Below are 19,334 nucleotides of genomic sequence, written 5' to 3'. Positions count from 1 at the left end.
CTGCTCTTCATCCTCGTCCTCCGCCTCCTCCTTCTCCACCTCCTCCCTTCAGCGATCCCCAGCGTGTGCGCACGCGCATTGAGGCATAGACGAGCGAGTCCAGGTGTGCTCTGATCATCGCACGCCGCTCGTGGCTTCAAGTACGTGCCATAAACACAGTCCGCACACTTAAAAAAATGGTTTCAAAAGTTGAAAGTATGAAAAATATCCATCTAACCCGTTTGAAACCTTCTTCTTTATAAACATACCTTAAAATATTAAAAAATACAATTTTAGGCTAAGCAGTAAATGAATATGTTAATCAACTTTACTTTATACACTTTTCCATTTTTCAATCGTAGTAAAACCCTTAAAACTAATAGTTGTAAAGAAAACCTTAGTAATTAATAACCAAAAACAACCCCCTATTATCCTCAGTGTACCGAATCTCCCCTTGCTCTCGAGCAATATTTTGCGATCATCAGCTGTTGGCTGTGGCGATCGTTTCCTTCCGCATCCGTATTGGCATAGGGGCTGCAGATTTTGTCTCGGTTTCGCGTTGCTCTTCGTGATTTCCCCCGCACCATTTGTCCATTTTCCGTTTCCAGCGAATCTCAGCTCGCCAGATTGCTTTTTAATCTCGCAGAATGGATCTTTGAAGCGGAATCGTAATGCCTAATTGCCACTAGTTCGTTTTTGGGACAGTTTTTTGTTTTAACGGATTTTAGGGTCACTTGACCGTAACACAATACCAAACTACCCCACCCCCCGCGACTCGACCAGTGGGCTCTTTATGAGCCAAAGCATATTTTAATGATGACACCCGACCACGAGAAGGATAGGATGTACGGAACACATGGCCGTGCCACACTTCGGTCGTTTGTGCGATGAGTACATTACCGTGTGCCGCGATCTGTGAAGGCACATTCCAAAGCACACTTTGAGATATATGCATGTATGTTTGTTTGTATATTCATACCCCGACATTGCCCCGACACTGCCCCCTCCATGAAACCCAGGCGCCTCCCTCATTTCCAGCGCATGCAAAGTATCCGAAGTTAGCGTTTTCCATCGGAACATGAACGGAAAATGTGTTAAGGTCGTAATTATCTGCGCTGTCGTTTGTAGGTGGAAGTTCGCCTCAGCTGGCAACTTTCTTTGCTCCTCGTTTTCCTTTCTTCTCCTCGGCCAGCACCATATGGTGGCCCTCCATTACTCCTTGCGGGGTTGAAGCTAGAAAGAAAGGCCCATTGATAACGCTCCTAGACCGAAGCAAGCCCATACCAAGGTGCATTGAACTTGGCTATGCCAACTGTCTATTGCAGGAATTGAAAAGTATCTTGGGAAAGCGCTCCTCGAGGAAAGGTGGTTAACATAACGAGGCAATTAGGTAGTTTTCTTCGACTTAAGTATGCGGGCGCGTGGCCTCAATCTACCTATCAGATTGTACAACAAGGTATAGAGAATGTATCTTGTAAGCGGATTTTTAATTTGAATATTATAAATGGAGTGCTCTAGTACTCTATAATATATTAGGTACATATATGTAATTAGAGAGTACCTAAGTAACCTTTAGTTGCTTTTCCGTCTAACTAACTAACTAAATGTACCTTTCTCTTACAGGAGGATCTATGATGGACGACAGAGAAAAATAACGCTTTGTTTGTGGTAAATTTGTGCTATTTCCAATACCTCGATCTACTGTGCATAGGAATGCGCCCCTGCCCTCCTCTAAACCAAGCCCAACTTAATAAGTCCTGCATAGGGGTGGCTGTTTACTGATCCTGTCCCCTTGCCCGTTGCCTCTTTACCCTCTTTGCGTCCGTTCTTGTCCCTCCGGGTTGTCCTTGCAAGCTGCAGACTGGAGGAAGTACAGTTGCCCAAAAAAGGGATCGAAGAACGGAGGGGTGGCATCCGTTGACATTGACTTGAACCTACGGGCTGCATTCCATTGCACTCGCAATTGAAATCGAAAGGCCCAAAAGTCGTAAACGCGGCCTGCCAAAGGGGAGGATTCTGTTTGGTGGTTCTTGGAAAATGCACATGGCCCCTAGACACTGACGACTCGTATCGTATGCGAGGCATTTAAGATACACACACTAAGTGTGATCGATAGTCGATGCTTTGACGCATTTGGCGAGTTCCAAAGTCCCCAGTATTGATTATTTCGAGTGCTTACGCATTCGACCCATGGCCATATGCAAAGTATCTACGTGTCTGTATCTGTATCTGTGGCAGAGAAAAGTAAGTCAAACTTGTTTATCAGCGAAAACGAAGTGACTTATCTTTATTTTGTACAAAAACAGAAAGGGGCGGGTAGACACACTGACTCACACTCATCCTCACACTCCCACCCCCCACTCACACACTCACACACACACACCCACATATCCAGAGACGAACAGAGAATAAGCTCAAGTGGAGAAATTAGATAAAAACCTGTCTGGGGCGGGAGGGTTGATGGGCTGCGCTGAATTAAGGACACCACCCGGAGTAACCCACCCGCCACAGCCTCACAGGATCTAACAGCCATCCCCTGGACAGCCCCAAACCGAGCACCAATCAAGTGGCCACCCAAACCAGAAGCTTTTGGCCAGCCACTTTTACTTTCCATTTAAACACTCAGACCCATTTTTCCACAGCAGCTATTCCAACTTACGCCTTCCATTAATTTTACAGAAAGATTTTTTGAGCGCAAGCAAGGATTATTAAAACGAAAACCAAGCCAAACCAACTAAATACCCAAAACGACAAAAATCGACAAAAAAACGACGAAAACGAAAAATCCCAAAATTCATTCGCAAGTTTTTCGGGCCAAGCATCGAAAACACACTTTTGAGATTCAAAAAATCAAAGCGAAAGAAACAAAAACAAACTGGAAAGGAGCCAAAAAGGACTGGAGAAGGAGAACGGGTGTAAAACGAAGGGAAATACAAATCAAATTTAAATAAAATTAAATGCAAAGGACATTCGCATGTGTGTGGTGGTGGAAAGAAAATTCAAAACAAAATTCACAATTAGAAAACGCAGGAAAAAACGTAGAAAACGCAGACACAAAATCAAGAGTGCCAGCAGCAACAGCAGCAACCAACTGTCAACAGCGGGAAGAATTTTGAACTGGAACATTTCGACCAAAAAGTTGGGCGACAGCAAAATTTCAACGTTTGGCGCACTACAACACAGCAGCAAACAGCAGCAAGGACATCGCGGCCAGGCAGCCAGGATTGCAGGAGCGAGCGGTTTTGAAAGCGCAGCACACATCGACAAACCCTTCTCACACGGACTAGTACTCACAATCGGACCAGGATACCTTTTGGCTTAGAAAGCGGCCCAAGGAAAAGCCGCAGCCAGCAACTTAAGCCCGAAATCACGCATACGCCGCGGCGAACTCTCGCTCTCTTTGCCGGAACGAAGGGGTATAGCCAGAGAAAAAGCAGCCAATCCGAGGAAGCGGTTTGGCCGAGGGGCAAGGCAGAGAAAGCAGCGAAAGCAGGAGCGAAATCATCGAGAGCTGAGAAGCGCGAGGCGAGAGAGCTGCTGCTGCTGGTGGGCATCATCTTATGATGTCATCAGAGGAGTACGAGGCGGACTGTTTTGGTTTGTACAGCGATGAGAACAACGTGCTGCTGAAGGCAAACGAGCCGGAGACAACGACCACCAAGCAGCAACATCAGCCACAGTTACAGCAGCAACAGCAGCAGCACCATCAGCAACACCAGCAACCACCGCCGAGCAGCAACGGTCACACGTCACCAATACCCTTACAAGTCAACGGCGACGGCAGCGCGGCGAATTGCGGCGAGAGCGGCAAGACTAATACCAATACAGGCAGCCACAGTCACAGCAACAGCGGCAACACCAACACAGACGCAGACAAGGAGCAAGAGCGAGAGAAGGCGAAGGAGAAAGCGAACGAAGAGGAGGCCGAGTCCGACGATTCCGACGACGACGTCGTGGTTGTACTCGAAGGCTGCGAAGGCAACGCCAGCAGCAGCAGCAGCAACAGCAACGCCAGCAGCAACAACCATAAGGCAGCGGCCACGACGACGACGGCGACGACGGCGAACCATTGTAATCGCAGTGGCGGCAGCAGTCGCAGTCATCGCAGCGCCCGCAGTAGTCGGCAAATCAGTCAGTCAACGGCCGTCGGCAAGACAACAACGTGCGCGGCTAAAAAACCAACAGCAGCACAGGCGCCCACGACAACAGCCAAGAACTCGAACGTTAGCGTGAACGTGAATTCAAACGGTAGCGGAAACGGAAACGCGAACAGTAAAGTGAATCGTCGTTCGCGTCAAAGATCCTTGAGCAAAGACATTAACAATCAGCCAGCGAGCAGTAATAGCAATAGCAACAGTAGTAACAACAGCAGCAACAGCAACGGCGGAGCAACGGCAACCGCTGCTGGCTTCATGAGTAGCGCTGCCGCGGCTGCTGCGGGTGCCGCTGGTGGAGGAGCCCTGTTCCAACCACAATCGGTCAGCACGGCCAATAGCAGTAGTAGTAACAATAACAATTCGAGCACACCGGCTGCTCTTGCCACCCACTCGCCCACGAGCAACTCACCAGTTTCGGGCGCCAGTTCGGCATCGTCCTTGTTGACGGCCGCCTTTGGCAACCTGTTTGGTGGCTCCTCGGCCAAGATGCTGAACGAGCTGTTTGGCCGCCAGATGAAGCAGGCCCAGGACGCAACGAGTGGCCTGCCCCAGAGTTTGGACAACGCCATGCTGGCCGCCGCCATGGAGACGGCCACCAGTGCCGAACTGTTGATCGGCAGCCTCAATTCCACGTCCAAGTTGCTACAGCAGCAGCACAACAACAACAGCATTGCTCCCGCCAACAATACGCCCATGAGCAATGGCACAAATGCATCGATCTCGCCGGGATCGGCCCACAGTTCCAGTCACTCGCATCAGGGTGTCTCGCCCAAGGGAAGTCGCAGGGTGTCGGCCTGCAGTGATCGCTCCTTGGAGGCGGCAGCTGCTGATGTTGCTGGTGGCTCGCCGCCACGAGCGGCATCGGTGAGCTCGCTGAACGGTGGAGCCAGCAGTGGAGAGCAGCACCAGTCTCAGTTGCAACACGACCTGGTGGCCCATCACATGCTGCGCAATATACTGCAGGGCAAGAAGGAGCTGATGCAACTGGATCAGGAGCTGCGCACCGCCATGCAGCAGCAGCAGCAACAGCAGCTGCAGGAGAAGGAGCAACTCCACTCCAAGCTCAACAATAATAATAACAACAATATTGCTGCCACCGCCAACAACAATAATAACACCACCATGGAGAGCATCAATCTGATCGACGATTCGGAAATGGCTGACATCAAGATCAAGAGTGAGCCCCAGACGGCTCCGCAGCCACAGCAATCGCCGCACGGAAGCAGCCACAGCAGCCGGAGTGGGAGCGGTAGTGGGAGCCACAGCAGCATGGCCAGCGATGGTAGTCTGCGACGCAAGTCCTCCGACTCCCTGGACAGCCACGGGGCACAGGACGATGCGCAGGACGAGGAAGATGCTGCGCCCAATGGCCAGAGATCCGAGAGCAGGGCTCCGGAGGAGCCACAGCTGCCCACCAAAAAGGAGTCCGTGGACGATATGCTTGACGAGGTGGAGCTCCTGGGTCTGCACTCCCGCGGATCCGATATGGAGAGCCTGGCCTCGCCCAGTCACTCGGACATGATGCTGCTGGACAAGGACGATGTCCTGGACGAGGACGACGACGATGATTGCGTTGAGCAGAAAACATCCGGCAGCGGATGTCTCAAGAAACCCGGCATGGACTTGAAACGAGCTCGCGTCGAGAACATCGTTTCGGGAATGCGATGCAGTCCATCCTCCGGATTAGCGCAGGCAGGACAACTGCAGGTAAATGGCTGCAAGAAGCGCAAGCTCTACCAGCCCCAGCAACACGCCATGGAGCGTTATGTGGCCGCCGCAGCTGGTCTGAATTTCGGCCTCAATCTGCAGAGCATGATGCTCGACCAGGAGGACAGTGAGTCCAATGAGCTGGAGTCCCCGCAAATCCAACAGAAGCGTGTGGAGAAAAATGCCCTCAAGTCCCAGCTGCGATCCATGCAGGAGCAGCTAGCGGAGATGCAGCAAAAATATGTGCAGCTGTGCTCGCGCATGGAGCAGGAATCCGAGTGCCAGGAACTTGACCAGGACCAGGATGTTGAACAAGAACAAGAGCCAGACAATGGCAGCAGTGATCACATCGAGCTGTCGCCCTCGCCCACTTTGACCGGAGATGGTGACGTTAGTCCGAACCACAAGGAGGAAACTGGACAGGAACGACCTGGTTCCAGCTCGCCCTCACCATCGCCCCTAAAGCCCAAGACATCGCTGGGCGAGAGCAGCGACTCGGGCGCCAACATGCTGTCCCAGGTGATGAGCAAGATGATGTCCGGCAAGCTGCACAATCCACTAGTGGGTGTGGGTCATCCCGCCCTACCCCAAGGATTCCCTCCACTGCTGCAACACATGGGCGACATGTCGCACGCGGCCGCCATGTACCAGCAGTTCTTCTTCGAGCAGGAGGCGCGCATGGCCAAGGAAGCCGCCGAGCAGCAGCAGCAACAGCAGCAACAGCAACAACAGCAGCAGCAGCAACAGCAGCAGGAGCAACAGCGCCGCTTCGAGCAGGAGCAACAAGAGCAGCAGCGGCGCAAGGAGGAGCAGCAACAGCAGATCCAGCGCCAGCAGCAGCACCTGCAACAGCTGCAGCAACAGCAGATGGAGCAGCAACATGTGGCCACTGCCGCCCCCAGGCCGCAGATGCACCACCCAGCGCCCGCCCGCCTGCCCACACGAATGGGCGGGGCTGCTGGCCACACGGCCCTCAAGTCCGAGTTGTCTGAAAAGTTCCAAATGCTGCGCGCCAACAACAATAGCTCAATGATGCGCATGTCGGGCACAGACCTGGAGGGACTGGCCGATGTGCTCAAGTCCGAGATCACCACCTCGCTGTCCGCTCTGGTGGACACCATTGTGACCCGCTTCGTCCACCAACGGCGGCTGTTCAGCAAGCAGGCGGACTCCGTGACCGCGGCTGCCGAGCAGCTGAACAAGGACCTGCTGCTGGCTTCGCAGATCCTCGACCGGAAGTCACCGCGCACCAAGGTGGCGGACAGGCCCCAGAACGGACCCACGCCCGCAACACAATCAGGTAATAATGGTTCACTACTCCTAGCTAATAGTCAAATGCCCTCCCAAACGCCCGCGAGCGGTTCGAGTGCGCAGCAGCAACAACAACAGAATGCCCAGCAGCAGCATCAGGGCTCGCAGCAGCAGCAGCAACAGAATGTGGTGCAGCAGCAAAATGTGGCGCAGCAGCAGCACATGCAGCAGCAACAGCAGCAGTCGCACCCCTTGCTGCCGCCCAACTGCCAACAGTTGATCTCCGCCCCTCGCCTAAATGGCAGCCAGTTATCCTTCGCTTCGCCCGCCGCTGCTGCAGCCGCTGCAATGGGTCTGCAGATGCACCATGCCGCCGCAGCAGCAGCAATGTCCGCCCAGCAGCAGCAGCAGCAGCAACAGTCGGGGGATCCCGGCGCGAATACTAACCCAAACAGCGGGCCAGCAAACCCCACTAACAGTAGCTTAAGTACCCTTAATATACCGCCACCTCACATACGTCCTTCGCCCACAGCGGCTGCCATGTTCCAGGCGCCCAAAACGCCACAGGGCATGAATCCGGTGGCCGCCGCCGCGCTCTACAACTCGATGACCGGACCCTTCTGCCTGCCGCCCGATCAGCAGCAGCAGCAACAGACCGCCCAGCAGCAACAGTCCGCCCAGCAGCAGCAGCAGAGCTCGCAGCAGACGCAGCAGCAGCTGGAGCAGAACGAGGCCCTCAGCCTAGTGGTGACACCAAAGAAGAAGCGTCATAAGGTGACCGATACGCGCATCACGCCGCGCACCGTCAGCCGCATCCTTGCCCAGGATGGCGTGGTGCCGCCCACCGGAGGCCCGCCGTCAACACCCCAGCAGCAACAACAACAGCAGCAACAGCAACAGCAGCAGCAACAACAGCAACAGCAGCAGCAACAGGCGTCGAACGGCGGCAACAGCAATGCCACGCCCGCCCAAAGTCCGACGAGGAGCAGCGGAGGAGCCGCATACCACCCGCAACCGCCGCCACCACCACCACCCATGATGCCCGTGTCCTTGCCCACCTCTGTGGCCATACCTAATCCCTCGCTGCACGAGTCCAAGGTCTTCTCGCCGTACTCGCCGTTCTTCAATCCGCACGCAGCCGCTGGCCAGCCAACGGCGGCCCAGCTCCATCAGCACCACCAGCAGCACCACCCGCACCACCAGTCCATGCAGCTGTCCTCGAGTCCGCCGGGCAGCTTGGGCGCTCTGATGGACTCGCGCGACTCGCCGCCGCTGCCCCACCCGCCGTCGATGCTCCATCCCGCCCTGCTGGCCGCCGCACATCACGGCGGATCGCCGGACTACAAGACCTGCCTGCGGGCCGTCATGGACGCCCAGGATCGCCAGTCCGAGTGCAACTCGGCCGACATGCAGTTCGATGGCATGGCTCCTACTATATCCTTTTACAAACAAATGCAACTTAACACAGAACACCAGGAGTCGCTGATGGCCAAGTGAGTTTCCACCTAGTCCACCGTGTGCAGCAGAAACGAGACAGAGAGAGAGAGAGAGAGAAAGATAGAGGCGGGGAGAGAAGAGTAGTAGTAGTAGTGGTAGAAAGGAAGGTGGAAAGGGGCCAGGTACTTAACCCGACCCCGGACCTCGCTTACAAAACGAAACCAATCAAGTGTCTTCTTCAGTTTATTTATTTCCCAACTAAATTCTTTTATAAAATGTAATCAAAACCTTATTTATTGCCCCGCCGCACACTTAAGCCCCCAAAGACCCTCAAGTCATCATCATCATCGACTTGGCCTGGCTTGAGTTGCATTTCGCAACAGCCACAGAAATGGAAAAAATCAATGACGAGCAGCCAATCGAAAGAGCTGCACTCGTTGGCCTCTTACTGGCCCCCATTTCCACACCCATACCCATTCTCAATCCCAATCCCCTTCCGATTCCGATTCTGACTCTGATTCACAGCCGAGCTCAGCTTTTTCAATCAGTGGGCTGAAGGAGGCGAAAGCGGGGGCTTGTGCGGTGGCACCCTTAGACATTCATTATTGGCACTCGAAAGTGCAGCCACGTTAGACATTGCCAATCCAATCGAATATCTACATCTATACCTCTCTCTCCCTCTGTGGCTCTGCCCCACACGGACATGGAAATTTGGAAAGACAATCGACCATCCATCCGACACACATATCTCATTCATATACCCTATATCTATAACGCCACCAGACATTGCGAATCCTTGACTCCTTTGCACTCTTCTACATTGACACCGATGCACCTGCGCAAGGCCAAGCTGATGTTCTTCTGGGTGCGCTATCCCAGCTCCGCGGTGCTCAAGATGTACTTCCCGGACATCAAGTTCAACAAGAACAACACAGCACAATTGGTGAAATGGTTCTCGAACTTCCGGTAAGTTAAACAATTAACAATTCCAGACCTAGTTCTAGATCTAGTCGTAAGACAATATGTATTAACTATTCAGCAGCATTCATATTTATGATTTCGTTACGTCGCTCTTGAGTTTTTGGACTTTTAAGTTTCTGGGCGTTAGGCAGGGGCTTTCGTTACAAATTGATTGCCCAAATTCGAGACTGCCACCTGTCGAAACCCTCGACTTGCACTCAAGAAGTAGTCGCAGGACATGCAACACCATTCGGCTGTCATTCCGCGCCTCCAACTGTCAGTCCGTGAAATTGCGCAAGAAGTTGCCAAAAAGAGCAGAAAGACAACGACTACGGAAAAACGACAGCTGCCAGATAGTTCGTGGTGTGGGTAAATTCGGATATACGGTTATTCCGTGGAAGGAGCGGGCTGTTCTCAATGGAACTGAGCCAACGTGAAGTGAGGTAGGCCCGCATGCAGTCGCCGTGATTTGCGCGCCAAATCCGGGCCGCATCTGTCCGCCCCGAAGTGAATAACATGCCGAAGGAAAACAGAGAACCGAGCCGAAAACAGAGCGTGGCACAAGGTCTCACCTGGATTTATAACTTGCAACCCTCTTTCATCGCCGGCTTAGCAGCTGCCCGTCTCCGATTTGTCTAAGACATGCGCAACGTCTTAAGGAATTGTCCGCAAGACACCCTAAGAAATTCCCCTACCTGCGCACAATCGAACAGCACAAAAGACAACAAATCAAGACCCGGCGGCACGCTCGGGGTTTGTTCGGAATTTCTTATGGGGGTTGCTACCCTTGCGCGGTGTGCCCTAACCCTACTTTGCATGGGAATCGGGGAGTTGGCATCTTGTCTTTGCCTTCGACGACTTCGGCGACTTCTTGGGCGAGAGGTTAAAATGGGTGGGAATATTTTCTGATTTCCTAACTGGTACTCGATTGTTTGTTTCCGTTTTTTTTTTTTTTGCTTTTGGATCTTAGGGGTAGTTGGGATGTAACGGTTTTCTTTGCGTTCCTTTCTCATGCTGAGTTGCTTAGTTTGATTTTAGTTTTCATTGTTCTCGGGAAAATGCTTTCCCTCTTAATCGTTTTCCCCCTAAATTAACCTAGGAAATGAATACTTGTAACCGCTTTCTGCTCTCTCTTAGCCACAAGTTAATATTATGAGTTTCCCACACTCACAGACACACTGCGAACACAGAACCACATACACAGACACTGGGGCTGAGTGCTCTAATAACATGTTGCCTAAAGTGGCCACTTAAGAAAAACGCAAGGGGTTAGGTCCCCCGTTTAGGATGCCGGTGAATATGAGCTGGAGAGTCCGCAGGATGAGCGCCACGATGATGAGCTGCCACTCGAGCTGGAGAGCCAAGTGTGAAAATAGCGGAGAGCGAGGCCAAGAAACTTGTGGCGCTGGCATATTAAAAAGTGTTGCCTCCTTAAGTGGGCCCCACCCACGCACACACACACACCGAACACCCCCTCTCTGCGGCCCCTCTGCCTCATCTGTGTTTGTGTGTGTGTTGGCTAATTAACAAAAGTGCCTTTTGTTCGAGGTCCTCAAGCAGGCCACTTATATAATTGCATTAGCTGCAGTAACTTCTTTTTGTGCTCGCCAAAATGCAAATAATGAAAGAAAGCGGCAAAGGACATGCATTCACACACACATTCACAGACATATGCGACCACAGCCCCACCGACACTCAGACTCCTGGCGGGCTAATTAGTTTGTTTGCCAGGATACATTCAGTGGGTTTCTTTGGCCGCTTTTCATGGCGGCAGCTACTTGAGAGTCTCGAGCACAATGGCCAGGGCCCTACTGGCAAAAGGCGCTCAAGGATACGCCCACACACATGCTAGCCCACTCGCTTACACCCACACACTCGCACATCTCACGCTGTTCTTTTTCCGTGTTTTGTTTCTCATCGAGCCGCTTTCCGTTTTTTTGAGGTTAAGTGTCCTTTTGGCGCTTAGAGCAGCTTCCCAGCCATTCCCCAACGCCCTCCACCTTCGACGCGTGAAAAGATCTTGCTGAAAACAACAACAACAACAACAACAGGAACAACAGCAGTTACAATTATATAAATACACACACTCACACATGCTACATACCACATTCAGACACTCAGATACGATACACGCTCCATTCTGTATATGTATATAGACGTATATGACTTGTACAGATGCTTATATATAGATACAATGCAAAAGTGTTGCCAATTACTTCATTAATGTATGAGGTAGAGATGTCTGCATATGTGTGGGTGAGTATGTGTGAGCTTATTAATAACATTCTACTCGTTCGTATTCGTAACCGTAATCCGTGATACGTGATTTATTGCGGAGGAAGTGAAGAAGAAGAAGGTGCAGCGAAGAAGGAGACACACGCACACACGAACAAAAAACACACACACACAGAAAACACACTCACACACTGGCACGCACACATTCAAGCGAAGTGAGAGTGAGTTAGAGGGGTGCGGCGTGGGTGAGAGATGAATGCACTTGACAAAGCAACGCCTGCCTGCCTTTCAACAAGTGTTTTAGTGGTTTTCCCTCTCCCTCTGCCACGCTCTCGCCTCACTCTCTCTCTCTCTTGGTGCGTGTGTGTGGGTGAAGGCCCAAATAAATAGGCTACGAAATATTATATGCAAACTAATTAGCACTTCCGTCGAGCCCCAACGCCATTGCATCTGCACATCTGCAGTTCCACTTGCACGGCTTATTATCTAAATTAAGTGGCGCATTTGAAACCGCCAAGCCAAGCTTCCTTTTCCTGCCACATGTGGTTGCTTGCATAAGGATCGCCTCAAGCTCCTTTTCACGCCAGCCACAAAGCTAATTGCAATTCAAACCAAACCGAGCCCCAACCGAAACGGGACGGGGTTGAGATCCTGGCAATCCCTAATAACTATGGACACCCGGCACAATGAACTGTCACACAAAACTGTCACACAGCGATTCCTTTCTTTCGGCCAGGCCAAGCCATCAGCCTCATTATGAAGCCATCCCAAAACCACCCACCCGATCCACACCCCCATCCCAACGCAGCACCTCCCTCCTGCTCTTCAAGTGCCAGCGCCTCCGGGGAGCCGCAAGGGGGGCGCGCCAATGGGCTGGGGGCCAGAAGGAAAAGATTTTCTATTTGCGCATTCTGCGCTTATTGTTTGGAAAATCAACACGAGCGCCGTGGCACAACATGAGAAATGCATTTGGCGCTTCTGCTACTGGGAAATCTTGAAATTAGCGCGATTATCGGAGCGTTGTCAAGAGGGGTCGATGCGGGAGGGTTGGGGCGAGGGACTCCAAAGGATTCCCAGCAAAAAGACAACAATTAGTGCGCGGCAGACAATGCAGGAACTGCGAGAAGAGAGGAGAATCAGGGGGTTGGAGGAGGCGGAGCAGCAGCAGCAGCAGCAGCAGAGGCAGTCAGGCCGGAAGACAAGCAATCACTTACAGTTGCCAAGTAAAGCATATACCCCCCAGTCCTATCCCCCTGCCACATCCTCGCCATATCCCCTTGCGAATGGCAGCTCACACACAAATCACTTGACTAAACAAGGCGACGCAGCAGCAGCAGTAGCAGCAACTGCGGCAGCATCGCGCTGCACTTGCTAATTAAATCCCCAACCCCCAAGGCAGTCCTGGGATAAAAAAAATAGGAAAGAAGGCAAAAACCGCAGCTAGAAGATGCCGCCCCGACTTGCAATTGTTATTGCACCACCACGAGCTGCTGCTGCACATTTGAGATTTATTAAAAATTCTTTACACACCCACACACCCACCACACCCACAGCGACACCGACACATACACGACGCGCCTAAGAGTATGCAGCGAATTATTAATAATGTCATACTCAAACAGCTATCCAATATAATGCATTAAGGGACCCCTAGGCACAGAGTGAGCGAGATAGCGTGACTGAGCGAGTGGGTGAGAGAGAGAGCGAGCAAGCGACCGAAGCATTAGCGATTTCCTTTGAATTTGGTTTACCACTTTACGACTTTCCTCCTTTGTTTTACCCACCTCTCGCCTTGTTTCAAACCTTGATTACGCTTTTATTTACGTTTACGATTTTGTAAATTTGAATGCTGAACTGAAAAATATAAATAGAATAGAATAAAAAAAAAACCAAACAGAATACTGACCAAACCAAACATTCCTCATCTACGCATCTGCAGAGAATTCTACTACATACAAATGGAGAAATATGCACGACAAGCTGTCACCGAAGGCATCAAGACACCCGATGATCTGTTGATTGCTGGAGATAGTGAATTGTATCGCGTGCTCAATTTGCACTACAATCGCAATAACCACATTGAGGTATGCCAATAACCACACCCACACCCACTAAAACTCACACTAGCCCACTAACACTGACCACCCAAGGCCCCAAGACCCCGACTCTACATGCACACACACTCCCAATTTCCAAAAAAAAAAAAGAAAAGAAAAATAATGATTTTCAAAATGAATAACTAAAGTGTGTGTGGATGCGAGCGTTAGGACCACTAACCAGATGACCAGTGAACCCCTATTCGGAGTTAGTCGCTAATCGAGAAAATCGGTCCACAGGTACCCCAGAATTTCCGCTTCGTGGTCGAATCGACTCTGCGGGAGTTCTTCCGTGCAATACAGGGTGGCAAAGACACCGAGCAGTCGTGGAAGAAGTCCATATACAAGATCATCTCGCGCATGGACGATCCCGTGCCCGAGTACTTCAAGTCGCCCAATTTTTTAGAGCAGCTGGAATAAGTGGAGGAGTTGGCGCTGCCGACGCTGCCATTGCCGCACCCACTGGGAATGCCACCGCCCATCAGTCCGGCCAGCACCTCCACCACCTGCAGCACCGCTACAACCACCAACTCCAGGCCCGGCAGCAGCCATCCGAAGGCGAAACGCAGGCCAAAGCTAAAAGGCTAAACCTGCGCAGGAAACACGACTGGATATGACCAACTACCCAGCAATAAAATCGAGGATAAACGATTCGACAAACAGTATCCACACACAGGGCAGAAACTTAGACATAGCTGAGAGATTTGCAAAAGCACACGAGTCGAAAACGCGTTTAGAAAACACACTGAGCAAAATATTTTTTCAAAAATTTCCAAAAACTACACAACTTGACACACCCATATACATACAATTAAAACACACATGAACCTCAGCGAAAGAGTGACAAGAATATGAAGCATGTGGGCCACGGATATACAAATCCAGTGGGCCGATTGAGCAAAACCAAAACTTAACATAGAGCAGCAAGTTTTAATCTAATAATGTGAAATAGTGCAAATTGAAAGAAAACCTGAAGCCACACACCTGAGAACACCCACACACCGAGCGTAATTTACAGGCAGTGTAAACTGTACTCGCCGTTGGTTTGTTAGTTGAAATTTTTTTGAAAATATTTACAGCAGATTACGTATACGTATGAATATTTAACAAATAGTTGAGCCGTCTAATGATCTACCGAAAGTTGACACACATTCCACAAGGAAATACCTACACAATAACCACACGCATTCCACGCACACACATACACACACGCTCGCATCGGTACGAAGTGTGTGTTCATTTGAGAGAGAGAGAGAGAAAATCGCTCGGCCAAACAGGAAGTGGTTTCTATCGCACTGCTTGGTCGACCGACTTTCCGGTAAGCAGTTTCCACCGCCCAGTTCCGCACTGCTTTACAAAAGCAGGCGCAGCTCTGACGGCCGGAAATCGGGAATTAATCTTAAAAGTTTAAAAGTCACCCGATCACTAAGGTTGCTACTTCCCTTTATCCCCCATTTAAGCGCTAAGCATATATTCGATGTCTATTAAGCGAAACTAAAAGCAAAAACTAAAAAAAAAAAGGTTAAGAAATTTGCGAAAACTATTTAGATTTTTAATGAGAGAGCCAGAGTTATTTGTACGAACAGCGGGCGTTAGGGTAGTTAAATTTACCATCTTATCTCTTACATTACGTTATGCGAACCTTCGACCAAAGTTAATTGTTAACATGAATCCCTTGAATACGGTTTATTTTTAATCAATTCTTTTCCTTTAGTGCCCCACTTTCGAGCACGCATCTTAATTTTATAGAATAATCGACATACACACTAAAACACACCACAAACACACACACACACTAGTCTGTTATTTATGTAAATAATTTATACGTTTAGTTAAGTTAACGTTTAGTTTAATTAATTTACTTTACTTGGCCTTGAGTTGCAACAAAACAAAATATACACAAAACACCAAAAATACCAATTAAAAAATATGGTTTTTTCTTTCTCCTGATTTTATGAACATTTAAAAGTTTAAATCATAGGTCCCGATCTCTGGCTGGCTGAGATCGATCATGCACTTCTCACTCATCAGCACAGCAGACACAGCATGGAAAGTGGGCGGGTTTAGAGGGATATGTTTGCCTGCTCTCCGTCCGGCGACTTTTGGGGCTGGGGCGGGCAAACCCTGTTGTTCCTGCAGCCGCAATATCTCATCTTCGATTGCAGCTGCACAGCGACAACAGCAACAACATCATTAACTGCATGCAAAACATTTGAATATTTGGCACAGACAAAATCATATTCCTCGAACGAAACGAACGCAGCGAAATCGACCATTTCGGCCCAACAATTGCTCCGAGGAGCTCCATCAGCCAGCCAGCCAGTAGGTCAGTCAGTCTGTCAGTTACCAAGTCAGTTAGCCAGTTACTAAGTTAGCCAGCCCCGCACCCTAGCGCCCTCTGGTGGGAGTTAAGATTAGAAATGGATGGGAACACCGCTATAAGGAGCAGACGAGATCGCACCACAGCAAACCTTTCGGCCACAACAATGATCACGAAATTATTGAACAATAGTTGAATTTTAGCTAAAACTAAATTGAAACGAACTAAGCGAGTTTTTTAGGCTTAACCAGAGTTCCCATGGGGAATGTGAGCAAAATTTGATTGCACTTTGGCGAAACTATGACAAAATTAGTCGCGTTTAAGACGGTGAGTTTCCTAATCCGAGAAGCGAGATCGAGTGGAAGAAACTGAGGTTCTCTTCAAATCGAAATTGAAAGTGAAATTCAAGTTTGGATAATTGGAAAATAAAAAAATGCATTTGCGAAATTAGTATTTAGGGAATCGTACAAAGCAGATGAGGCAGGCAGAGGCATTCGCTAATCGAACTGAAGTTTAAGTTTATCGCATTACCAAGTTGAGTTATCTTACCCCTGAGTTTCACCCATCTTCACAGCAGACAGAAGTCGAAATTCAAGCCCGATTTTGGGGCACCAGGAGTGACGCGTTGATTGTTAATGCCTTTACAAAATTTACGAAGGAAGCGGCTTTTGGCAATGGAGTTGAAATTTAAAAATGAAATTTGAAAAGAAATTTGGAAATGAAATTGAAATTGATCTAAATACAATTGTAACTGATTTTGTGATAGAAAAGTAACTAACAACAAACTAAAAATCGAACTAACTTCATTATTGTTTCGGATAAAACCAATATGGAGGCTTCGCGCAGAAGACTCCATACGAAATTATTGATTGATGTAAAAATAGTTAATTGACAATTGCGAGACGAGCGAAATTATGAGACGAAACCATTTAGGCAATTTAAGGCGAATTAACAATAAACGTTTGGCTAACAAAACTTTAGGCGAAATTTTATCTTTAAGCAAAATTCGAAAATAGCGAGAAGCATCCGTATCTAAACCGTCGAAATTCACAAAGTTAACAGTAATACGAAGCAAAAAAAGTAACTACGAAAAATTAAGCAATCAAACCTTTCTGTTCTATTCAGTTTGAATCAGTTTTAGTCAGCGCTTTCTTTCTTTACCTCAAGGAAGGCGAATGAACCGATATACTTGCGTACCAACAAATGACACAGGAGCACACTTACACTTGCGTATATTTAATGCAACATACATATTTCATACATTTATACTAACATAAACATACATACTTAAACTTAAGTCAACAAATCAAAGGGGCGGACCAGCAAAGGGTCCGTCTCGAACGATAATTGGTTAATAAAAGCGAAATTAATTGAGAAAACAGAAAACACAAATGACGGCGCTTGGATTTTTCTTTACCAAAATTTAACCCCCACCTTTTTGGCCGCTTATAAACTACCCACATTTTTGGTTCAATTCTCCCCAACCAACCAAACGACCAACCTCCGTCAGAAGAATTTTTGGCATTTGTCACCGCAAAATTGGAACTGATTGGCAAGCACAACACCACCACCACCATCACACACCTCACTAACCCACAGCCACGAAAACAAGTTCAACTAATCGGTGGAGCGCAGAGGCGAGAAGGGTAAGCGAAATTCATTATAATTCATCTTATTCGAGCGACGCAAACCAAGCGAAAGAGACACCTGGCGGACGCGGACAGCACTTGCGCCAGCCTTCAGCCACGCCCACCAAACTTCGGAATGCCCTTTCGATAACCACTAGGAAAGCGAGTTTATTTCCTCCAGATCAATCTTTCGGTGTTGGAAAAATTCCAAAATGAACTACAGATCAGCCATAGGCCAAAGCAAAGTTCCTTCCTCGTTTTTGGGCCAAGCTGCTGCCGCTGTTCCCCAGGTGCAGTTTACACCAGGTACTAAGTTAGCATAAGCATTTAGATTAAGTACAGCAGCAGCAGGAAACCAGACGAGAACCGGAAATGGACGATGGACATCCATCCGGACAAAGCAACCAATCAGCGACCCGTGTGGCCAGTGCTGGTCAACAGACCAACATCGAGTTCACAGCACAGCAAATCCAAACTTAAACCAATAATGAACACTGCACGCAAACCGATAACGAAAAAAAATCGATCAAATGATCGAGGCAGACGATGGAGCGAGATCCAGATGGAAGGCGAGATAAGTATATACCTACTACACGTAAACCAATTACCAAATATAAAAGCAGACGCAGCCATATGCAATTTTAACTAGATTTTAAAAGCATTAATACCGCAGAATACCAAGCAAACCAAAAGAAAATTACCCAAAACATACCGATTACTGATTACTGAATGAAAAACAAAACCGATAACAGAAATTGATCAGATTTGTACATAGCGACATTTAAATACAACTACATACACGTAATTAAAATATTACTACAGTCTAAGCATAAGCGACCCCCAAAAACCCACTCAGAGCCCCTGAAAAGGACATTCTGGCCAAGGCCAGGACGATATTCACTCACAGCCTTACTGCATTGAAAATGCTCGCATTGCGATTTCCATTAGGAGGGAAGAACGAAGTGAAGAAGGAGTAGGGGATTGAGATAGGAGATGTGCCAAACCCAAATCGGTATATATATCAAGCAGATCCCCTTTGGCAAGCCCACACACGCACAAAACACTGAAAAGCAAATCAGTCAAACTTACACGTAGGGTACATACTCCATGGTAAATCAAAGCAAATCTATTCGTAACTTCAACTTCAGAGTAACCATAAGTTAGTTAAACATCCTTGGTTTGGAAAACATCTGATCACAAGACAGAAAGGACGAAGTAAAATAAAATACACATAAATTTGCAGTTTTGGTATACATGAAAATGAAAAATGAAACGAAAAATCTTTTTAACGATGAAATATTTCCAAAAAAGGAAACAATTGCGTTTTTTTAGTAGCAAGCGCGATTCTCAAAATTCCCAATAACTTTTGGCCACAAATCGAGTCACCGAACAATAAACAAAAACCGTTTGGATGTAACATTTTTATCACTTATTTGGCGTAGGAAGAATCAGACAGAAGAGTGTAGAGGAGGAGTGTATGAAGATTAAGCCGTGGCGCATCCAAATGCACCACATCTTTCTTTAAAACAAACTGCAATAGAGCAGCACACAGTGCGTATACTTT

General features: G+C 48.7%; 1 protein-coding gene across 7 annotated transcripts in view; it reads left to right on the top strand.

Annotated features, from left to right (window-relative positions):
• LOC6728529 (homeobox protein prospero) overlaps positions 1 to 15,329 on the top strand; it is a 55,460-nt gene extending 40,131 nt beyond the window's left edge. For 4 of the 7 annotated variants that reach the window (XM_039295839.2, XM_039295841.2, XM_039295840.2 and 1 more), the window contains exons 3-7: positions 1,603 to 1,647; positions 2,659 to 8,587; positions 9,315 to 9,497; positions 13,666 to 13,810; positions 14,063 to 15,329. In XM_039295839.2, coding sequence (XP_039151773.1) covers positions 3,540 to 8,587; positions 9,315 to 9,497; positions 13,666 to 13,810; positions 14,063 to 14,242 — 5,556 coding nt within the window. In that variant the 5' untranslated portion in view covers positions 1,603 to 1,647; positions 2,659 to 3,539 and the 3' untranslated portion in view covers positions 14,243 to 15,329. The remainder of the gene's footprint in view (positions 1 to 1,602; positions 1,648 to 2,658; positions 8,588 to 9,314; positions 9,498 to 13,665; positions 13,811 to 14,062) is intronic. The other 3 variants (XM_039295844.2, XM_039295845.2, XM_039295843.2) reach the window with 3 other exon arrangements.
• Positions 15,330 to 19,334: the final 4,005 nt, after the last annotated feature.

Source organism: Drosophila simulans, chromosome 3R (assembly GCF_016746395.2).
Source record: "Drosophila simulans strain w501 chromosome 3R, Prin_Dsim_3.1, whole genome shotgun sequence".
Lineage (NCBI taxonomy): Eukaryota > Metazoa > Arthropoda > Insecta > Diptera > Drosophilidae > Drosophila > Drosophila simulans.
The sequence above is the reverse complement of the archived record's forward strand: the minus strand, read 5'-3'. Positions and strand labels throughout refer to the sequence as shown.